The sequence below is a fragment of the Pleurodeles waltl genome, chromosome 2_2 (assembly GCF_031143425.1).
Source record: "Pleurodeles waltl isolate 20211129_DDA chromosome 2_2, aPleWal1.hap1.20221129, whole genome shotgun sequence".
NCBI lineage: Eukaryota > Metazoa > Chordata > Amphibia > Caudata > Salamandridae > Pleurodeles > Pleurodeles waltl.
Genome location: NC_090439.1, coordinates 614,664,615 through 614,682,325, shown reverse-complemented (window position 1 = coordinate 614,682,325; position 17,711 = coordinate 614,664,615). Strand labels below are relative to the sequence as shown.

Here is a 17,711-nt window from a genome sequence, read left to right as displayed (position 1 = left end):
TTTAAAGGAGCACAATTCCTCAACCAGTGTAGAAATATAGAAATATTTCATGCACAAAAAGATATTATTAAAATAGGGAAAGCAGTGACAGAAGGATTGCCAGCTGTATATACCATAGCTACCAGACGTTCAGCAGTGATTCTCTCTGAACTATGTTTTGACCAAATCAGAGTTAGTCTGTTTGATTTCTTATCATCAATGTTGTATTGATGCTCATAGATACTATACACAGTCTCTGAAAGGCGCCTGTTGCTTGTGCTAATCTGAAAAGTATATGCCTAGCACTCTTTGGAGAAACCTGCATTTATGTTCTAAGCAACAGATTATTGAACTTTGTGGGGACTCAGAAGCTCAGCTACAACTTCTAGTAAGACTGATGCCTCACACACCCACTTAACAATACATTTTCCTACACTTTCACTTATAAAAGAGATCAACTGGCTTTGTCAATGCTAGCTAAAATATTGATGTTTTTAATGTGCTGGCACTAGTTAGCAACTGTTAATATTCTTAATTGTTAATAGAATCTAACAACAGTGTATGACAAAACAACACCCATACACCATTTAGCACTATAAAAGGTTTGTGCACACAGCACAATTTATGCAATCAGCATATCATCCACCCTCCAAATGAGGATACTGACTACTGTTTCTGTGTACAAACATCCTACAAGACACAGTCAGGTATCTAATGCTGACCTAATTTCTTGTTCAAACAAACAAATGTGAAAAAAGCACTGCTCACCAATCACCAATAGTACAACGTAAGAACCATATTTACCACCTTTGAGTTAATATCAGAGTACATTTTTATATTCTCTTTGTCATTTTGCATTTTAGCTTTTTCCTACTGAATTAATGTAGAATAGGAACATTATCCTTTGGGGTAGTATTGTTGCTTCAAGTTGGACCAAGATCACAGTCTCCATTTATTGTTAACAAAATTCTTAATAAGGTTTAATTTAAAAAAAAAATTTGGTCAGTTACCTTCAAACCTTTCTTGTATAATTAATGAACATTTTAATCTTGTGTTTTTCTCTGTGGTTTAAATAACGAATGCTTTATTGCAGATTAATAAAAATCATTGCATAAACATACTGCAAAGGGAAAAGTACATATTATCAATAAGATAAAATCGATGTATTAAAACAACACCCCCGATCGTTGACGTGGACGTTATGCATAGATATATTTGGATTGGAGTGCCGAAGACATACAGTCAAAAGATTAAAGCAACACCCCCAATCAGTAAAGTGAACATTGTGCATACGTTCTAATGAAATTAAAAGGGGCCACAGTCATGTCGAGTGACAGCTACCATTACAGATTACTATGAAAACCAAATTGGGTCGAGGATCGTAGCTGTCATGGGATTTCAGAATCACACTTCTACTTAGACAAACCCATATTACAATTTGGTGACTTTTAAATTGTGCCTGTGGGAAGAATCTTTCAAGAGCACTGTGGAATTGGAGACGAAGGTAGGGGTTCATACATGACTCCAAAACCCCTGAATATTATAGCTACAGTACATATTAAGGTGTAGTAGGAGAACGAAAGTTTAAAACCTCAAACATAAAATCACAATTTGCAATAATATAGCATTAAGCAATCACCAGAGTGTGAAATAGTACAACTCATGTTCCATGGATGATAGTCCTTAGATGACTTTTCAGCAGGTGGCGAGATCAGAGGATGGCCAGTATAGCCAAAGGTTAAATCGCACAGTGTTTATTCACTAAGGTGCAGTGTGGTGCAACTCCTATTCCATGCTCCAAACTCTAAATGACTTATGAGCAGATGGGAAGATCGAAAAGTGCCCTATAAAGCCAAAAGTTAGATCACACTGGTGCACAGTGTTTATTAGGTAAGAAGCCCTATGACGTGCAATGAAGAGTTTGGGCTTTATAGGCAAGCTGTATTTTAAGCCCTTTTAGAAGCGCCATCACAGCTGGGTGACAGGATGTGATTTGTAAGCCTCGTGGAGAGGAAAATATCAGTTTCTGTCTCATATGAGTAACTGCTGGGCAGATGCACAAAAAATGCTAAACGCTTTCAATGAACAAGCCACATAGGCGGCAATGAAGGTCTGGCCAAGTTTGCTTCCGGGCTGGTACCAGGTCTTTAGATGGAAAAGCTCCCATATGAAATAGGAGAAGAGACTGTTGAACCGTGCCTGTGATGTGAGACTTTAAGTTTGGCTTGGGACTCTGAGTGGTATAGAATTGGAGAAATGTCCATCTGTGGCATTGTCCAAACAACTTTGCTTTATCTATTGACCGTGAGCATAGTTTTAGTGCCTTATTGGGGATTTCTTTGAACATCATAAAATCAAAGTTAGAGCCCCATGCTTTGTATAGGTTCAAGTTAGTCAAAGCTTGCTTAAGATCAGTTGGTCAGGTAGACCTCTCATTAGGCTGAGACCAGAATTGGGTGGCCAGGGTGTCGGCAGGAGCAGCTCTCAGCTTCCAACATAATTTTATTAATGCACCCACCTCACATATGCTTGATGGAATAAACCAAACTCCAATTTCACCTGTGAGATATACTTCAGGAGGTGAAAAAAACATTTGAACAGAACTGATTGGAGCTGGTTAAGCAAGGTGGTATCTCGCCCTTTTAATAATTCAGAGCCATAGGTGAGTGAAGGAAGAAATTTTGCTCCGATGACCTGCAATAATTAAAGCTGCGATGAACTTCCTAGCTTTTTTTGTAACAGATTAAAAGCAAATCGTAATTTGTAGGCCAGGCCTCTTCTTTGCAATAGATGCTCTCTATATAATAATCTTGCATCCTGAGTGACTCCCAGATAAATAAAGGTTGTAGCCACCTCTGTCGGCTTGCTGGCAGCTTTCCATTTGAACTTAGAGTGACTAGTACTTGGTTTTGCTGAAAAACAGATTACTTTTATTTTATTGTGTTTAAGTTCCAGGCCCAGTCCTTCCATATATTCTACCAGATAGGAGATTCCATCAGCATCTGGCTGAGCAGCACGGTATAATCTGCGTATTGTAAACATTGCATTGGTTCGTTTGCTAATTTGGGGAGTCGCTTACTACTTCCACTAGTTGACAAGCTAAGTCCACAATGTAGATGTTAAATTAAATGGGCGCGAGCACACACCCCTACTTTAAGCCAGTAACTTAAATATATTCCTTTTCTCCATTTCTTAGTTCTTGCAATGCACGAAAATGTTCTGAAGTGCCCAACCCCAGGATGCAGTGGAAGAGGCCATGTCAACAGCAATCGCAATACACATCGAAGGTAAGTCAAGCTTGTGTTTAATAAGAGTATATTTTACGTAAACCTAATGGATAGCAGCCTCAAGCTAAATATTTTAATATAGTGTCACAAGTACATATGCTACAAATTGACGTAATACAAGCACAAACAAATAAAGCAGCTGTTCATTTATTGTTTGTGTAACTGTGTTTCAAATCACACCTCAAAGTGGATTTTGAGCAGCATTCTCCTCGACTTAAATCTGTGTGCTGCTTTGCAGGGCAATACAGCATTGAGGTGGAGAAGTAGGTCCAGGGTAGAGGTGGCAGAATGTTTCATTCTTCCTGTGGCATTTGGGGAATTTAGAGACTCTGCATAACTCTTGTAAAGAGCAGTTGTGGCAAATTCTGTCATTCACTACATGGCTCTAAAATGAGAGCGAGATTTGTTATACCTAGCACCATTTTCTAAGGCAAGCAGTCACGGGCATTTGCGGTCAGTGGGCTGCCTCTCGAGTAGATTTTGTGCCCCTCAAATAGATTGTCTATATGAGCGGAAGCAAAATCAAATTGAATGACAGTGCACTCTTGTGCACCGCATGGTGCAGTTTGCACTGATGGCGCTGCTTGCACTACTGGTGGTAAACTGCAGTGCGAGCAGTGCAACATAAGTACTTTACACCCGTTGACAGAACTTTATGGAATCTCGCAGTTTTTATGTAATTCCACTGATTTCCACCCACCCCTAACCGGAGGGCCATCCCACAAAGACAATAGGCAGCAGCAGATCATAGCCAATGGCAGAGATAAAGCTTTCTTGCCTGTGACCTGAAAGTTTTAGAAGAAAATCCCCTAGATACTTTGGAATCCTGAGATACTTTGGTGTGCATAGAGAGATATTGTTTCTGTTATTGTATTTGATGGTTCACACAATTCAAAGGATCTTCTACAATTTGGCACCTACTGCACCTGCTCTTGATGTTAAATCAATTGACTATAGGCTTAATCTCATGAACCACATTTTGGGATTGTTCCAGGGGTGTATAAATTAGCCTAACTTTACACTGTTTGGCTGCTTTTTTGATGTGGAATGATAGAGATGAATTTGCCCCAGTTCACAATACAGAGGAGTATTTTTCATCAGAACAAATGGAGAAAATTGATTATGAAACCAATGCAAACCTCATGTGATACACGTCTTTGTTGACAAAATATTCTACTTGCTTAACTGAGATTCTAACATAGAAACCCTAATCCATGACTAGCCATTTAGAGTAAACTGGTGTTGTACTGTCTTTGGTAAGGGTCTAATTAAAAACAAATGAACAGATTCCACCTGAAGCATAGTACTGCCATTTACTTTTCTATTTTTTTATTCGAACTCAGAGAATAGTAATGTGAAATTCCTTTCGACCATGTGAGCTCTCGTCCAAACAGCTTTTAATGTAGCCTTTTTCCCTCTGCAAGTTTTGTGTAATATGTTCCTCTAGGTCATATCAAGCGTGTGCATCATTTTCGTTTCTTAAAGAAGTGGCTCTGACTGAATTAAGTGCACAGTAGCCTGTGCACCATGTAAGCAGACTTGCAAAGGAGCTGTGTACCTGTGTTAGAAAGCACTGCCATTTCTTCAAATAAGGACGTACTGCTCTGTCCTATGTGAGTTTAAAATCTGTGTTCTCTGTAGCAACCCACACCTGCCTATTTAGCCATTTTTGGAAATAAACAGTTTCAAAGCTTCACCACCGTCTGTGTACACTTGCCCTGAATAACATGATGTGGCCACTTGGCCTGTGTTACTATAACATTCCATTTCACTTGGCCTGTGTTATAATTTCATTTCATTTACAGTAACCTTTGGACCTGTCAGCCTTGGGGGTCTTCCTACAAACTTTTTGCCTTGACCTCTCCTACTTTTCTGACTTCTTTTTTGTTGGCGTTAGGGCTCTGTGGACTTTACCACTGCTAATCAGTGCTAAAGTGCTCACTCCCTAAAACATGGTAAAAGAGGCATGCACCTGATAGCAATATTTAACTTACTTATAAGTCCCTAGTAAAGTGGTATACCATATACCCAGGGCCTGTAAATCAAATGCTTCTAGTGGACCTGCAGCACTTATTGTGCCACTGACTTAAGTAGCCCTTAAAAATTATTCCAGGCCTGTCAGTGCAACCTGTGGGGATCTTAAACTGCCTATTCGACTTGGCAAAATACTGCCCTTGCCAAACCTTATAATCTCCCTTTTTATTACATATAAATCACCCATAAATTAGGTCATAGGCAGCTTAAAAGGCAGGGTGCACTGTAATTAAAAAGTTGGACATGTACTTTTAACTTTTGCATATTTCGATAGTGAAAAACTCACAGATGTGTTTTTCGTTACTGTGTGGCCTGCCTCGCCAATAGAATAACATAGGGTTACCTCAATAAGTGATATTATTTGATTGGCTGCAGGTAGGAAAATTTTTGGTGTCTGAAGAATCCTAATTTAAACGTCTCCTTAATTGTAAAATCAGAATTTAAGTCACAGTTCTGAAAAGGCCACTTTTAGAAAGTTGGCATTTTTCTGGTCTTAACCATTTGGTGCATGCATCTTGTTCCTGGGTCACATGACTCGTTTTAATTTTCAGTTGGCCTTAGTGCAATCCTCCCAGACGGCCACACAATAGAGGGACTTGATGCGCCTGGATCTCAGGCAGGATGTGGAGGGGTGCAGCTGTGCACAGCCCCACTTGCACTTCACAAGCCTGTGCCCTGTTTTCACAAAACGAATTTCACACTAGCTTATTGTGCCTGCAGACAAACTGGGACCAGGGCAGCGAGACAAGACATTCCCACACACGTTTCTGGGGGAAGCCTTCAGATGTTTATCCCACTTCAAAAGGGACACCAGATATAAAAATATGACCCTTCGACCCAATCTTCAGTTCACTTATGGATCTGTGGAAGGGCTCTAGGAGCACTGCCTACTGCTGTGGCCTGCTGTGTACCTCAAAGGACTGCCTTACTGCACCAGAAAAGACTGTCCTGCTGTCTGAAGCTTTATCTTTGCCCTCAGAAGCCTGCCCTGCTTTTCTACTTGAACACAAGACTTCCAGAGTGAGTTTAAAGACTAGTTGGCTGAGAAGTTGGTTGATTAGAGCCTCAGGGACCTAAAAGACTCCTACCACCTTTATCCCACACCTGGACCCAGCCTGACTGAGTGCTGACCCTCCAAATCATGCCCTTCAAGGCAGAGACCCTTGGAAGTGGTGCTAAAGGTGCACAGATAGCCCACATCCACAACTTGTGCCTTAGAATTTTTTTTACCAAAAAGTGCTCTAAGACCTGCTGGCTAATCCACCCAAGGTGCATCACTGGTTGGTGTGAATTTGCTGCAGCTTTCCCTGCGTTCATCTCCACAGCAGAAAATCCTGTTCAGTAGCTCCTCTAAGTAGGGGTATCCAGCCAAATGGAACCCTTGTTGTCCACAGCCTGTGGCTGTGTCCTGCTGGAGATTTTCAACTTGCAAAAAAGAAACTAGGTCCAGTGTAAGAACCTCCAATGCAACTTTTTTCAGCAGCTCCCAAATGACAACACCTTCTCCTCGGACACCACCAGCTGCCTTGCCCTGTTAAAATTACCTTCTCAGACACTTCTGTTCAAAATTACTTCTAAGTCAGAAGGTAAGTGGATACCAGGCCCAATCCGCTTCATGTATCTGACCCATGATCCATCATGTCGGCCGTAACTTGAGGCTTCGCTGTGGTCCTGCGTGACTAGATGTTCACAGTTGCCACTTTGATCTTTTAGGCTCTAGTTTTCATTCTAAACTTTACAAATTCAAAATTCCGATTCTACCGATGAGATTCTTGTCATTTTGCTGTCAAATAATTCAATAAAATGTCATCTATTTTAAAGATTGGTTTGGGATTTTTCTTGTATTGTGTTTTACTTCATAACTGTTTAAGTGTTGCATAGCTACTTTACATATTGTTTCTAAGTTAAGCTTGACTACTTATGCACCAAACTGCCAGAGGGTTAACTGCAGGTTACTTTAGTGACTTTTTGTGGTTCACCCTGACAAGGATTGTGGCTGTTGCTTGAGTAGGGATTCACCCCCTAAACAACCTAGTTTCTCACAGTATCACACATTTTCAAAATATCATGATTTCTGGAGCTATGCACTGATTCAGAAGCACAGGGTGTGTACATTTCTCAGGTTGTCTCGAGACATGCACTAATTCAGAATGACAAAGAGTTTATACATGACCTTCAGAAATCATAACATGAAAACATATAATGACATCCAATGCTAATTGTTTACAAGTTGTGCTGTACACAGCTCATGCTTCCAAAATAAAGTTAGTAAGGGCCTCAATACGAGCTGCACAACAAATTCAGAACTTGCAATAACTCTTGTTAACACAGATCATAATTACGAGTTTTGTGTTCAATATACGGATTTTGGTGTAATAAGCACAAAAATCTGCATGTTATTCATGAAAAACTAATGATAGCCAATATTTATTTCACCTTATAAATACCAACCACATTTGTGTCAGTTTTTATTCGGTGTGATAATTATTAGGCCTGGGCTAAATTGTAATTATGCTAGAGTAATTGGGTAATTTTAGTAATTTGAGTAACAAAGTTACATTAAATTACAGAGATTACACAATTACTTCCCATCGCATAATTTCGGGGAGAAATTTGAATTCAAAATTTTCTGTTTGGGTAATCTTTTAATGCAAGCGGCATTTCAGGTAGATTTGTTACTTGAGGGAAGCATTCAGGTAATTTGTAGCACAAAAATACACATCTGAATGTGAATGGCAGTGTTTTGAACGTGTACAGCAGTTCCTTTAACACAGCCAGTCAACAAACTTTTGAGGTAGATATTTTACCTGTATGGAGTATGTGAGTAATTTTTCAGCATAAAACTACAAATCCAAATGTGAGTGGCAGTGTTTTTAATGCAAGCAACTGGAAATCAACCTAAAATTGCAAGGTAAATTTTTACCCAAACAGATTGTGTGGGTCATTTTTTCATTGCCAGATGCATCCTGCATAGTTACAAATAATTTTGCATAATTGTTTAGTCATTTTGCATAGTTATGTTACCCAAAATTACACATGTTACACCTATCCCTAATAATTATCACTTGGTATACGGCCAACTGGTAACGGGATCCTGTGTATAATCTGTAAGCAGTGTGTTTTAGTTGAAAACATGCACATACGCCCCTTCAGTGCCTCTGCAGAAAAGGATCATGAATGGTCCCGGTGTCTAGACTCTACAGGAAGAGTGTGCCCAGACATGGGTCCCGTGCTGACTGCGTCACTGGATTCAAGCTAGCCTGGCTGATGAAGGGTGATACCCTGAAACTGGTCCCTAGGATGCTTGTTTCCAGGCCAGGGAGGATCTGGCTTGGCAGTTTGGGCTAGACTGTTCCCATGGGGAAAGGGACTAGACTGATTTGCATATGGTTGGGTCCAAACTAGGGTGGCATGGTGAGCAAAAGAACAATGGATTAAACCCAGATTTTTATGACTGGTGTGAATGTTGGCATTATTCAACATTCCGTCCATCATCTATTCTTTTTGCATTAGACTCTACAGTAAGCACTGATTATTCCTCTTTTGATGAGGCCTACTTTTTATGTAAGAAGTCTAACAACTTATCACCTGTTTTATGATTCAGACTATTTCAAAACCTTTAGCAAGTTATTTTCAGTACAACCTCGTGGATTGTGAGCTTTGTCCTAGCTACTGGGTTTGCCTAACGAATAACATGTGTATTTCTAGCTCCCAGATTAGTAGATGGTTCTTTTACCTGGAGAACCTGAAAGTTTATCTTCGTGCCACCTCCCCCCACTTTCCTCCCTCCCACAACAGGGACTTTGCACATTAGCTTAATTAATATGAGAAGCATCTGGACACATCTTGAACATTAACCTTTAAAATGAAAGAGGTCAATCAATATCTTAACTGCGTTTGAAAAAATGGGCGGGCAAGGGGTGAAGTCCTGCCGGAGTAGCAAGACAGAGGGCTGGGAGATGAAGAACATGATCTCACTGCCACCTGCTCGCACCCGCCCTGGTTAGAACCACGAGCCTCCCCTCTGTATCCAGATCACACAGGAAGGTGGAGTACGCCAGCAACTGCAACGTTTTCCATTTCGAATTTTAAAAAGAGGTTGAAATGTGCAAGAGTTAAAAACCCAGCTAGCAAAGAATGAAATGTAACAGATTGTTGTAGGCACTGCATGTTCCAAAATGACTAAAACTACAGCAAGTTAAACTTAATAATGAAATGTGAACTTCATATAAACATTTCTCATACATTATGTAAGTAAATATTAGCACGTTTCCGTTTTTTCCTCATTATTTAACCATGCCTTCATCACATCTCCATATGTGACAGACTGAAAGCATCTTGAGGGTGCGTGCCAGGATTGCAGCGAATACAGCCTTAAGGAGAATGCTTCAATGCCTGGCACTTCTCTAGGAGACTTATGTTGTATATGAAGTGAGTTTTACATTCTCAGTGGGGTACGTAATAATGGGAAACAATTAAATTATCACAGTTTTTTTGGAACTGTCCGTACTCCCTTATATTTCATAGCCTGCCTTAAAACACGTTTTTATGATACCTCGTTGCTTCAAGGTCGAAACCCTGCATATCCCCAAAAAAGTATTGCATAGGCCAGAATAAAGTAACAATCCATGCCCCTTCTTTTAAGGAACAATACTAATTGAGTTAATGGTGATATGATGTTGTCAACTTTAGCCCGTAAGATAAAATTAATTAGCAAGGAGTAAAGTGTTCATTAAGAAACAAATCCATATATAATGTCAATACGCCACCTAAACCCAATCTCTTCAATCGGCATAGGAATATATTTATTTAGTTTCACTTAAAAGTTCCAGATTTCAAATCTTTATTATTTTGTGGTAGAAGGATGCAGTCAATTGCTTTCCATGCAGGAATGAGAGAGGTTGTGGCTGGGGTTCGACAGTTTCATGCGGTTGTATTTCAAAACAAAAATGTTTTTATTAATGACCAGCACACATATCTTCAGATTATTGTCAAGGCATCAACATGTATGGAAGTATCAATTTATTATTCCTACTTCCAAATCTGTTTTTCATAAGAATATGTTGCCATTTGATATTATTGAGCCGATATAAGAGAAAGGGGTATTGAAAACTCAATATTTTGGTAACCATTTTTCCAGGTCGGACAGTGTGAAGTAGTCATGCCTCCCTGCATGATACTAAAAGCGTGGTGAAAGTAGTGGTCTCCAGAGAGATAAAACAAGAAAATATCAGTAGGAATGAAGAAGTATTTGTCACAGGCCCCATTAGAGGCCCACCCTAAGTAAAGAATATTAATACCTTTCGGAGGTTCAGGTTAATCAGGCTGGAGAACCGACCAAAAAAACCATTGGAAAGTAGTACATCGGAAAACAGGGCCTTTGGGGAGTTAAGTGGGCAACACACATCAGCATGCAAGAATACTATCATTTTAAAATGTTTATATGTTTGTTGCTAAACTGCAGGATATGGGTGGCAGAGCTTGCATGGACTTATGAACTGTAAGATATACTTTGACACACAATGAATTTCTTTGGCGCCAGTCCACAAAAGGATTTTTGAGTATGTGCAGTAGTGCTAATTTAGTATTAATTAATGTACTACTAAATGCATTTCACTAAGATGCACGTGGAGATTTCTACAAACACCTTTCCTACACCTTTAGGACAGTTCACAAAGAGCCCGATTTGCAAAGATGTAGTTGATGTACACTAAAGTTATAACTACATTTACTTAAGTAGTACTACAGTTTAAACAGGATTACATCTACTGTAACCAATTATTGGCACAAGTCATTCACACGTAGCCACTCACACATACTGCAAGAGAACTACACACAATAATTGAAGGAAGAGAATAACACTATCAACGTAAAGCTCAAAACCTTAAACAAATAAAAATAAGTAAAAGAAGAAATCGTTGTATAACTTCAGACATTGCTGATGACATTTGACCCTAAAATGTACAAACGCAAAAAAAAGCAAAGTAAAATTAAAAATAATATTGATTTAATAAATAGTCATACATATTTCAATATTGCATACACTCACATACATCACAGGGCACACATAAAAATATTTACATATTTAAAAAATTACAAATATGTAAATTGTTACCGCATTTAAAAAGCATGACTCATCACACATCTAACACTACCTTTTACTATTCAAAGACCCCTTATAACACTTTGCATGGCCCAAACAGAAACACACACACACACAAAAAAGACTTTCCGTCTTGCATACACACACACACACACACAATATGATAGACCACACAAATATAGGAGGCATCTGGCTCTGCAACATCTCAGATCACAAGCAGAAGAAGTCAGAGTCCTTGAATGTGAGTTTTATGTAAGTTCTTACGGTGGTGTTTGTCACTTGTGTTTTGATTTCCTCAAATGATGCCTGTTCTTTTTAATTTGTAGCACTATAACGCATAGGCTGAGATCTCCACCTATGCTATGCAGAACAGTGTTTAGGTGCAGTACATATGGAAGGGCTATGTACATTTTAAAGCACGTTATGTTATTATGCTTTTTTATTCTTGTCTCTCCCCGTTTTATTTTATGCTTGTCTCTCCCCATTTTCATTGAACATGTCAAAGATTATTTGTGAGTTGAATAATATAACAGACACACAGTAAAAACGATACCAAGAAAAGCCATTTTAAGCACAGAAATGCATCTAACTATTTGAAATGTAAACGTCAGCAATCTCTGGTTTATTCTGGAGATGTGACTTTGTGTTAAAGCTTTATAAACATATATATATTATATAATGTTCACCAATCTAATGGACTTGAATGTGAGGAAACCCTACTTCTCTTATTGAAGATCTATCTCCCTCTTCAACAGTCTTTCCGGTTGTCCAATTGCTGCAGCTGAAAAAGTGGCAAAAACTCCAGAAAAATATGATTGTTCTCAGGGTGGACAGAATCTTGAGCAGATTCACAGGTGAGAAGTTTTACAGCTCAGTATTATATGAGATTTAATTTATAAGGTCTTGTTTTGCATTTATTCCTGAAGTACGTTATTACATATTACAACAACATTTGCATGAAAAGAAAAAATACAATAATACAACACATAAAAGTAAAGCCACCTAAAGCAGACCTAATTAACAACAGAGAAAGGTCCTCACTTAGATTTTAGCAGAAAAGGTACTCCTTCACAAACACAGTGGAGTACCCTGTCTCACAAAACCAGAAGTCCTCCCACTTTAACTAGAATCGGGTGAACCAACATGTTTCTGCTGGCAGTGCCTCTGGTAGCTTTACCAGCAGAACCCTTTGACCGATGACCCAACCAACATTGGAAAAGCAATCCACCATATTTAGGCTGCTGCACATTTTTCCTGCTCAAGAGTACAGTGAAACCTAGTAGTTCAAAACCAGAAAGCAAATAAATGACATTAGTAATTATGGTGCAACTACACTGAGCTTTTATTGCTCTGACAACAGCGGATAATAAGCTTTCCCATAACTTTATATTCAAAAACAGACCGCTGTGTGTCATTCAAGTATAACCCATGTTTTTATTTCAACCACATATGGAATTCCAGAGAAGAATATTACTTGCTCCTAGAATAAGAAGTAGATATTATATAGGGCCGTTTAGCCTGTATAAAGTATACATTTAAAGGTCCGTCTTCACTAGAAGCTGCCGCCCCCTCACCTAAATTGTCCCCCAGATATGTTTTATTTATTGCAATTAGCTTTCACTTAGACTTTCCTCTTTCTTTGAGACTCTTCAGAATCTCAATGTATTGTTATGGAACACCTTGTTGGTAGCCATCAGCAATTTAGGTCTTGACAGTATCTAATGCCTTCCAAGTGTTTAGACAATATATGTTTAGCCTTTGACAAAGAGCTTCTGCCACAGACAATCTAAACTGCACTCTTTAAACTGATAATTAGCAATAGTAGTGGAGTAGCATTTGATTATATGAGGCACTAAAATTGATGGTGTGAGGTATGAGACTATTATTTCAGTATCATATTAAAACATTTATTTCAGATATTTCCATCCAGATAACTCTCCACCAAAAAATTACAATCACAATTTTATATCTAAAATTGCACAATCCAAAGTACTCAGAAATATATAACATATTAAAAGTAGTAAAATATAAGGCACTGCCACTAACTCCTTCTACATTTGACTTTTTGTAAAACCTTTCCCTACAGAATCATTCTAACTGCTTTATAGATTGTTAGCCCCCATCTCTTTCAAGAGCACCACATTGTTTCAAAAGCAGTTTGAGCCATTTTAACTTTGAAGATGACTTGTGTCTTAAAAGCTCCATTAGCTAGTTGGGATTAATTAATAAAGATCTTACTTAAATCTCTGATATCCTCGCACATACAGATCTCAATAATAATTATTTTAAACATCATAAGGTGAGGCAACAATGAGGAAGACTTCACAGGTTCTGTTAGGTTTCAATTTGTTTACCTTCTGTTGGATCAAATATTTCCAACCTATCTCATGTATTGTGGCTCGCTCATAACCTTATTCTGGTGCAGCACTGCCTTTACTTTCCCAACTTCAAACTATAATACTTTTTGGATCTCTTTCTCAAGCTTCACTACTTCTTTGATACTCAAATGTATCACTCTTACTTCATAAACCTTTCCTTGATATTACATTCCAATGTAAATTTTAGGTTGCTTTAATCCCTTTGTCCTACAACGACTGCACATTTTAGCCTTGTTTAACTTCCCTTTACACTCTCTTTCCGTCAACACAAATTTCAAAATGTGGAACTCCATCATGTTACTTATGAACCTTGTTTACCAATCATGATGCATGTCTGTGAAATAGAACTCCCATTGATCTGCAAATGTTTCTTTCCATGGTTTCCGAGCCATTATTATAGTATATGGATATCCTGAGTCTGCTACCACCTTAAACAGTACTCTATCTCCACCCTATACTCTAGGGATCTTTTGCTGCTTGGCGACAGTATCTTGTATAAGTTCATTCATTTTTGCACACGTGAACAATGACACATGGTCTCCCAAACATCACACTTCAGCTTAGAGCATTTCTTGTTTGCCATAGCACTGTACATGCCAAATTGGAAACACTTTATGGAATCTTCCTTATTGCAACCACTCTTAGGTCTCAGGTCATTCTTTTTCAAATCTGTAATTTTCTTTCTGCTCAATTTGCATGGAACATCTTCAAACTTTCATCATCCCCTTCCTTTACTGCTTATCACACCTTACAGTCAATCCAGCCTGGAACACTGTGGTCACTGCTTCTGATATTGTGCCTTCTTCCTTAGTCCTTAACAGCTGTTTTTTCTTCACTTTTAGCATGCATAATTGCTTGACATCAAATAGCTTCCTTCTTTAAGGTTACAACTCTACAATTTACTGCAACTGCCTTTAACATCCTTCTTACTATGTGCTTGATCTCCTTGCTTTATCTAGCTTCCTTTCTCCTCGTCCATTTCTCTCTATCATCACTTTCTTTCTAATCTCTTTCAAACTTCCTCCAGTGCTCCCTCCCCTTACATATTTCTGCCTTCTACATTTTTCTCAGCTCACATCTGCCTCAATTTATGTTTTTTCTGCAGGCCACATTTACTGAACCATCTTGAGCTATCTCACCACGGGCATACAACAGCCCTCCCTGTTACATCCCCCAGAACCACGCTGACAAAGGAACTGAAGGACACGTTTGGAAAAGTGCCATTTGATTATGCCAGTTTTGATGCACAAGTGTTTGGCAAACATGCAATATCACCAGTAGAGCAAGGACGAGACACTTCACAATCCACTGAAGGTAAAGTTACTGTCACAAAGTAAGCTGCATAGTTGTTTTCTTTTTCAGTTTGGGACACCATTAAAAGCAACGGTGCAAATACCAAACCAGTCTTATTAGTGTCCCGATCTCAACGGCATTTCACTGCATGAAAAGATTAGGGGCCTGATTACAACTTTGGAGGAGGTGTTAATCCGTCCCAAATGTGACGGATATACCACCAGCCATATTACGAGTTCCATAGGATATAATGGACTCGTAATACGGCTGGTGGTATATCCGTCACATTTGGGACGGATTTACACCTTCCTCCAAAGTTGTAATCAGGCCCAAGGTTACCAATTGACCTCATTAAACAGGTTCACATCTTCCATCAACCTCATGTGGATACCTTTTTCTAGTTTTGTGGTCTTTGTCAAAAAACGAAGAGCCATTTAAATGCAGCCTTGATGACAGGCATTGGAGTATTATTACACTGCGTTATCACTGTGCATGGAATTTAGGAATGAATAAAGTAGTCGTAACAGTTACTTAATCAATACAATCCAGCATTAGACCTTTTAATTCCCACTCAGAGTTTCAAACGTCTAATACTATCAGTATGCACAGAGCTCAATTGATCCCCATGACCGGAAAATAAATTATTTTCATCAGTTTAATGAATACAGCTCCTTAAAGATGAGATACAGATGTAATGAAAATTGTCCAAGAGCACAACATTTCAGGGATTCACAAAGGGATTCCTGGCAGGTGGAAGCCCATTTAAATGTACGCAGATCTACGCCATGAATGCAGAATTACCTGCACCTGTAAATTACACTCAAAGGGTGGAAGGTGGGTGTTCCAAGGCGAGGTTAGCCTTGGAAGATTATGAACAACCACACACATGGCGCTTTATCAGCCTCCACTAACTCCTCTCCTTACCCTTTCTACTCGGGACAGGTTTGGATATTTCACCAACCAGATGCAATCCCCTTCCAGGTCGGGAAAGGGAACAGATAACCCCCACTAGTCCTGTACTAGTAATGATCCATGACTGTCCAGGCCTGGCGTAGCTTCCCATGTGTTTTCATGGGAGCGTTTGTGAATTCCAGAAAGGCCTAACTTTCTTTGTAAATCGGACCCTCCGAGTCTGGTAGAGAGCAACACATTTTGTCAGCCATTGCATTTATCCCACACAGATCATGGACTAATATGGGCTGACGGAATAGGTGCATTTGCTGGCAACAAATCAGCGCAGAAGGTATTTGTTTTTGATTCCTCATCCCTGCTCTCACCACAAGTGCTACTTAGCTCAGATGCAGGCGCCAAAGTGGAAGCAGCTGACAGTAGGCGGTGCAGTGCTCGCACTGAGAGCAAGAAGGGTAGGATGTGGTATATGTATCTGGCCAAAATCATTGCTGTTAAGATTCAGAGAAGGTATCTTAAGCATCCCATTGTCATGGTTTCGCATAGCACATATATAATAGGTTGCATAGGCATATTCTGATAAATTGTAGACCCAGTGTCTCTTTAGAAAATTAATATTAGTAGGGTCCCGAACAGGAAATCAGAAAATCTCCGATTCCGCACAGTTTAAGCATGCTTGCAGAGAAAGTACAAGCACTCCTGAAAATGTGTTTAAGTGAATTTATCTTTGATCCTGGCTCTGCTTAAACCCATGTAATGGAACACTCAGGATAGCTTTCCGCTAGCTTTTCACTACCCGAAACTGGCAACCTCTTAAAGTTCGCATTTCCCAAATATGGACTATTTACAACTATTGCGGTTCGCAGCACTTTTTCAATGAACGTTTATTATGAACATCATATATTAAGAAATAAGCATTATTTAGCAATGTACCATGTAAGTCAAATCGGAGAGAGCAGGTCCCTTTTATGTAGCCAAATTAAATTTTTTCATAATATGTGGATGCTAGTTGGCCTAGAAGTGTATTTTTCTGTGCATTGATATAGTGAATACCTGAAATCACAACTGATTTACATAAGAAAAATAAAATTGAAAATCCAAGAGAGCACAAATCAATAGTAATCAAATGTCTCTTCAGCAGCAAAGCCTTTTGCACCTCCAGCGAAGCCTTCTCATCCCCTACCAAGCGCCCACGCACAGAGTCCTTGTCATGGCAACACTTACAGCTATGGTCATTGCAGCGAAGACACCCATTCAACAGCATCTACTGCTGCGATGAACCTTCCTGCCCGCTGCAAGGAAGCAGCAGTGGACATCCTGTCTAAACCGCAGAACCTCTCTGCCAAGGTAAGTGTCAAAACTTTGATGTCTTTTCGACCCTTGCCATTGGGTTTCTTACTGCACTCTCTTCAATAGAAGAATTTGTAAAACAAATTATACAAATATGTTGCATCTAAGGAACTGCTAAGTGGAAGACACACAGTGAATGAAAGATTCCTAAACATGTTAATTTTTCCTCTGGAGGAATAGGATACTACTGCCCAACATCTGAGAGACCACTTACTCTTAGTAGCAGTAAACCACAATATTAATACTGACAAATCCAGAATTTATAGAATGTGGTATTACCTCCGAATCACTAAACATACACCTCGTTCGGGGCTACTCCTGTACTTCCAAAGTTTTACTCTAATCAGAGTAGCAAACACCAAAACATAACTTGCAAAG

General features: G+C 39.2%; 1 protein-coding gene across 2 annotated transcripts in view; it reads left to right on the top strand.

Moving 5' to 3' along the window:
• The window catches only part of ST18 (ST18 C2H2C-type zinc finger transcription factor), a 406,078-nt gene that overhangs the window by 291,498 nt on the left and 96,869 nt on the right, over nucleotides 1–17,711 (top strand). Inside the window, exons 8-11 of one of the 2 annotated variants that reach the window (XM_069220156.1) lie at nucleotides 3,176–3,266; nucleotides 12,159–12,257; nucleotides 14,887–15,095; nucleotides 17,125–17,330. In XM_069220156.1, coding sequence (XP_069076257.1) covers nucleotides 3,176–3,266; nucleotides 12,159–12,257; nucleotides 14,887–15,095; nucleotides 17,125–17,330 — 605 coding nt within the window. Of the gene's footprint in view, nucleotides 1–3,175; nucleotides 3,267–12,158; nucleotides 12,258–14,886; nucleotides 15,096–17,121; nucleotides 17,331–17,711 lie in introns of both variants that reach the window. The other variant, XM_069220155.1, reaches the window with a different exon arrangement.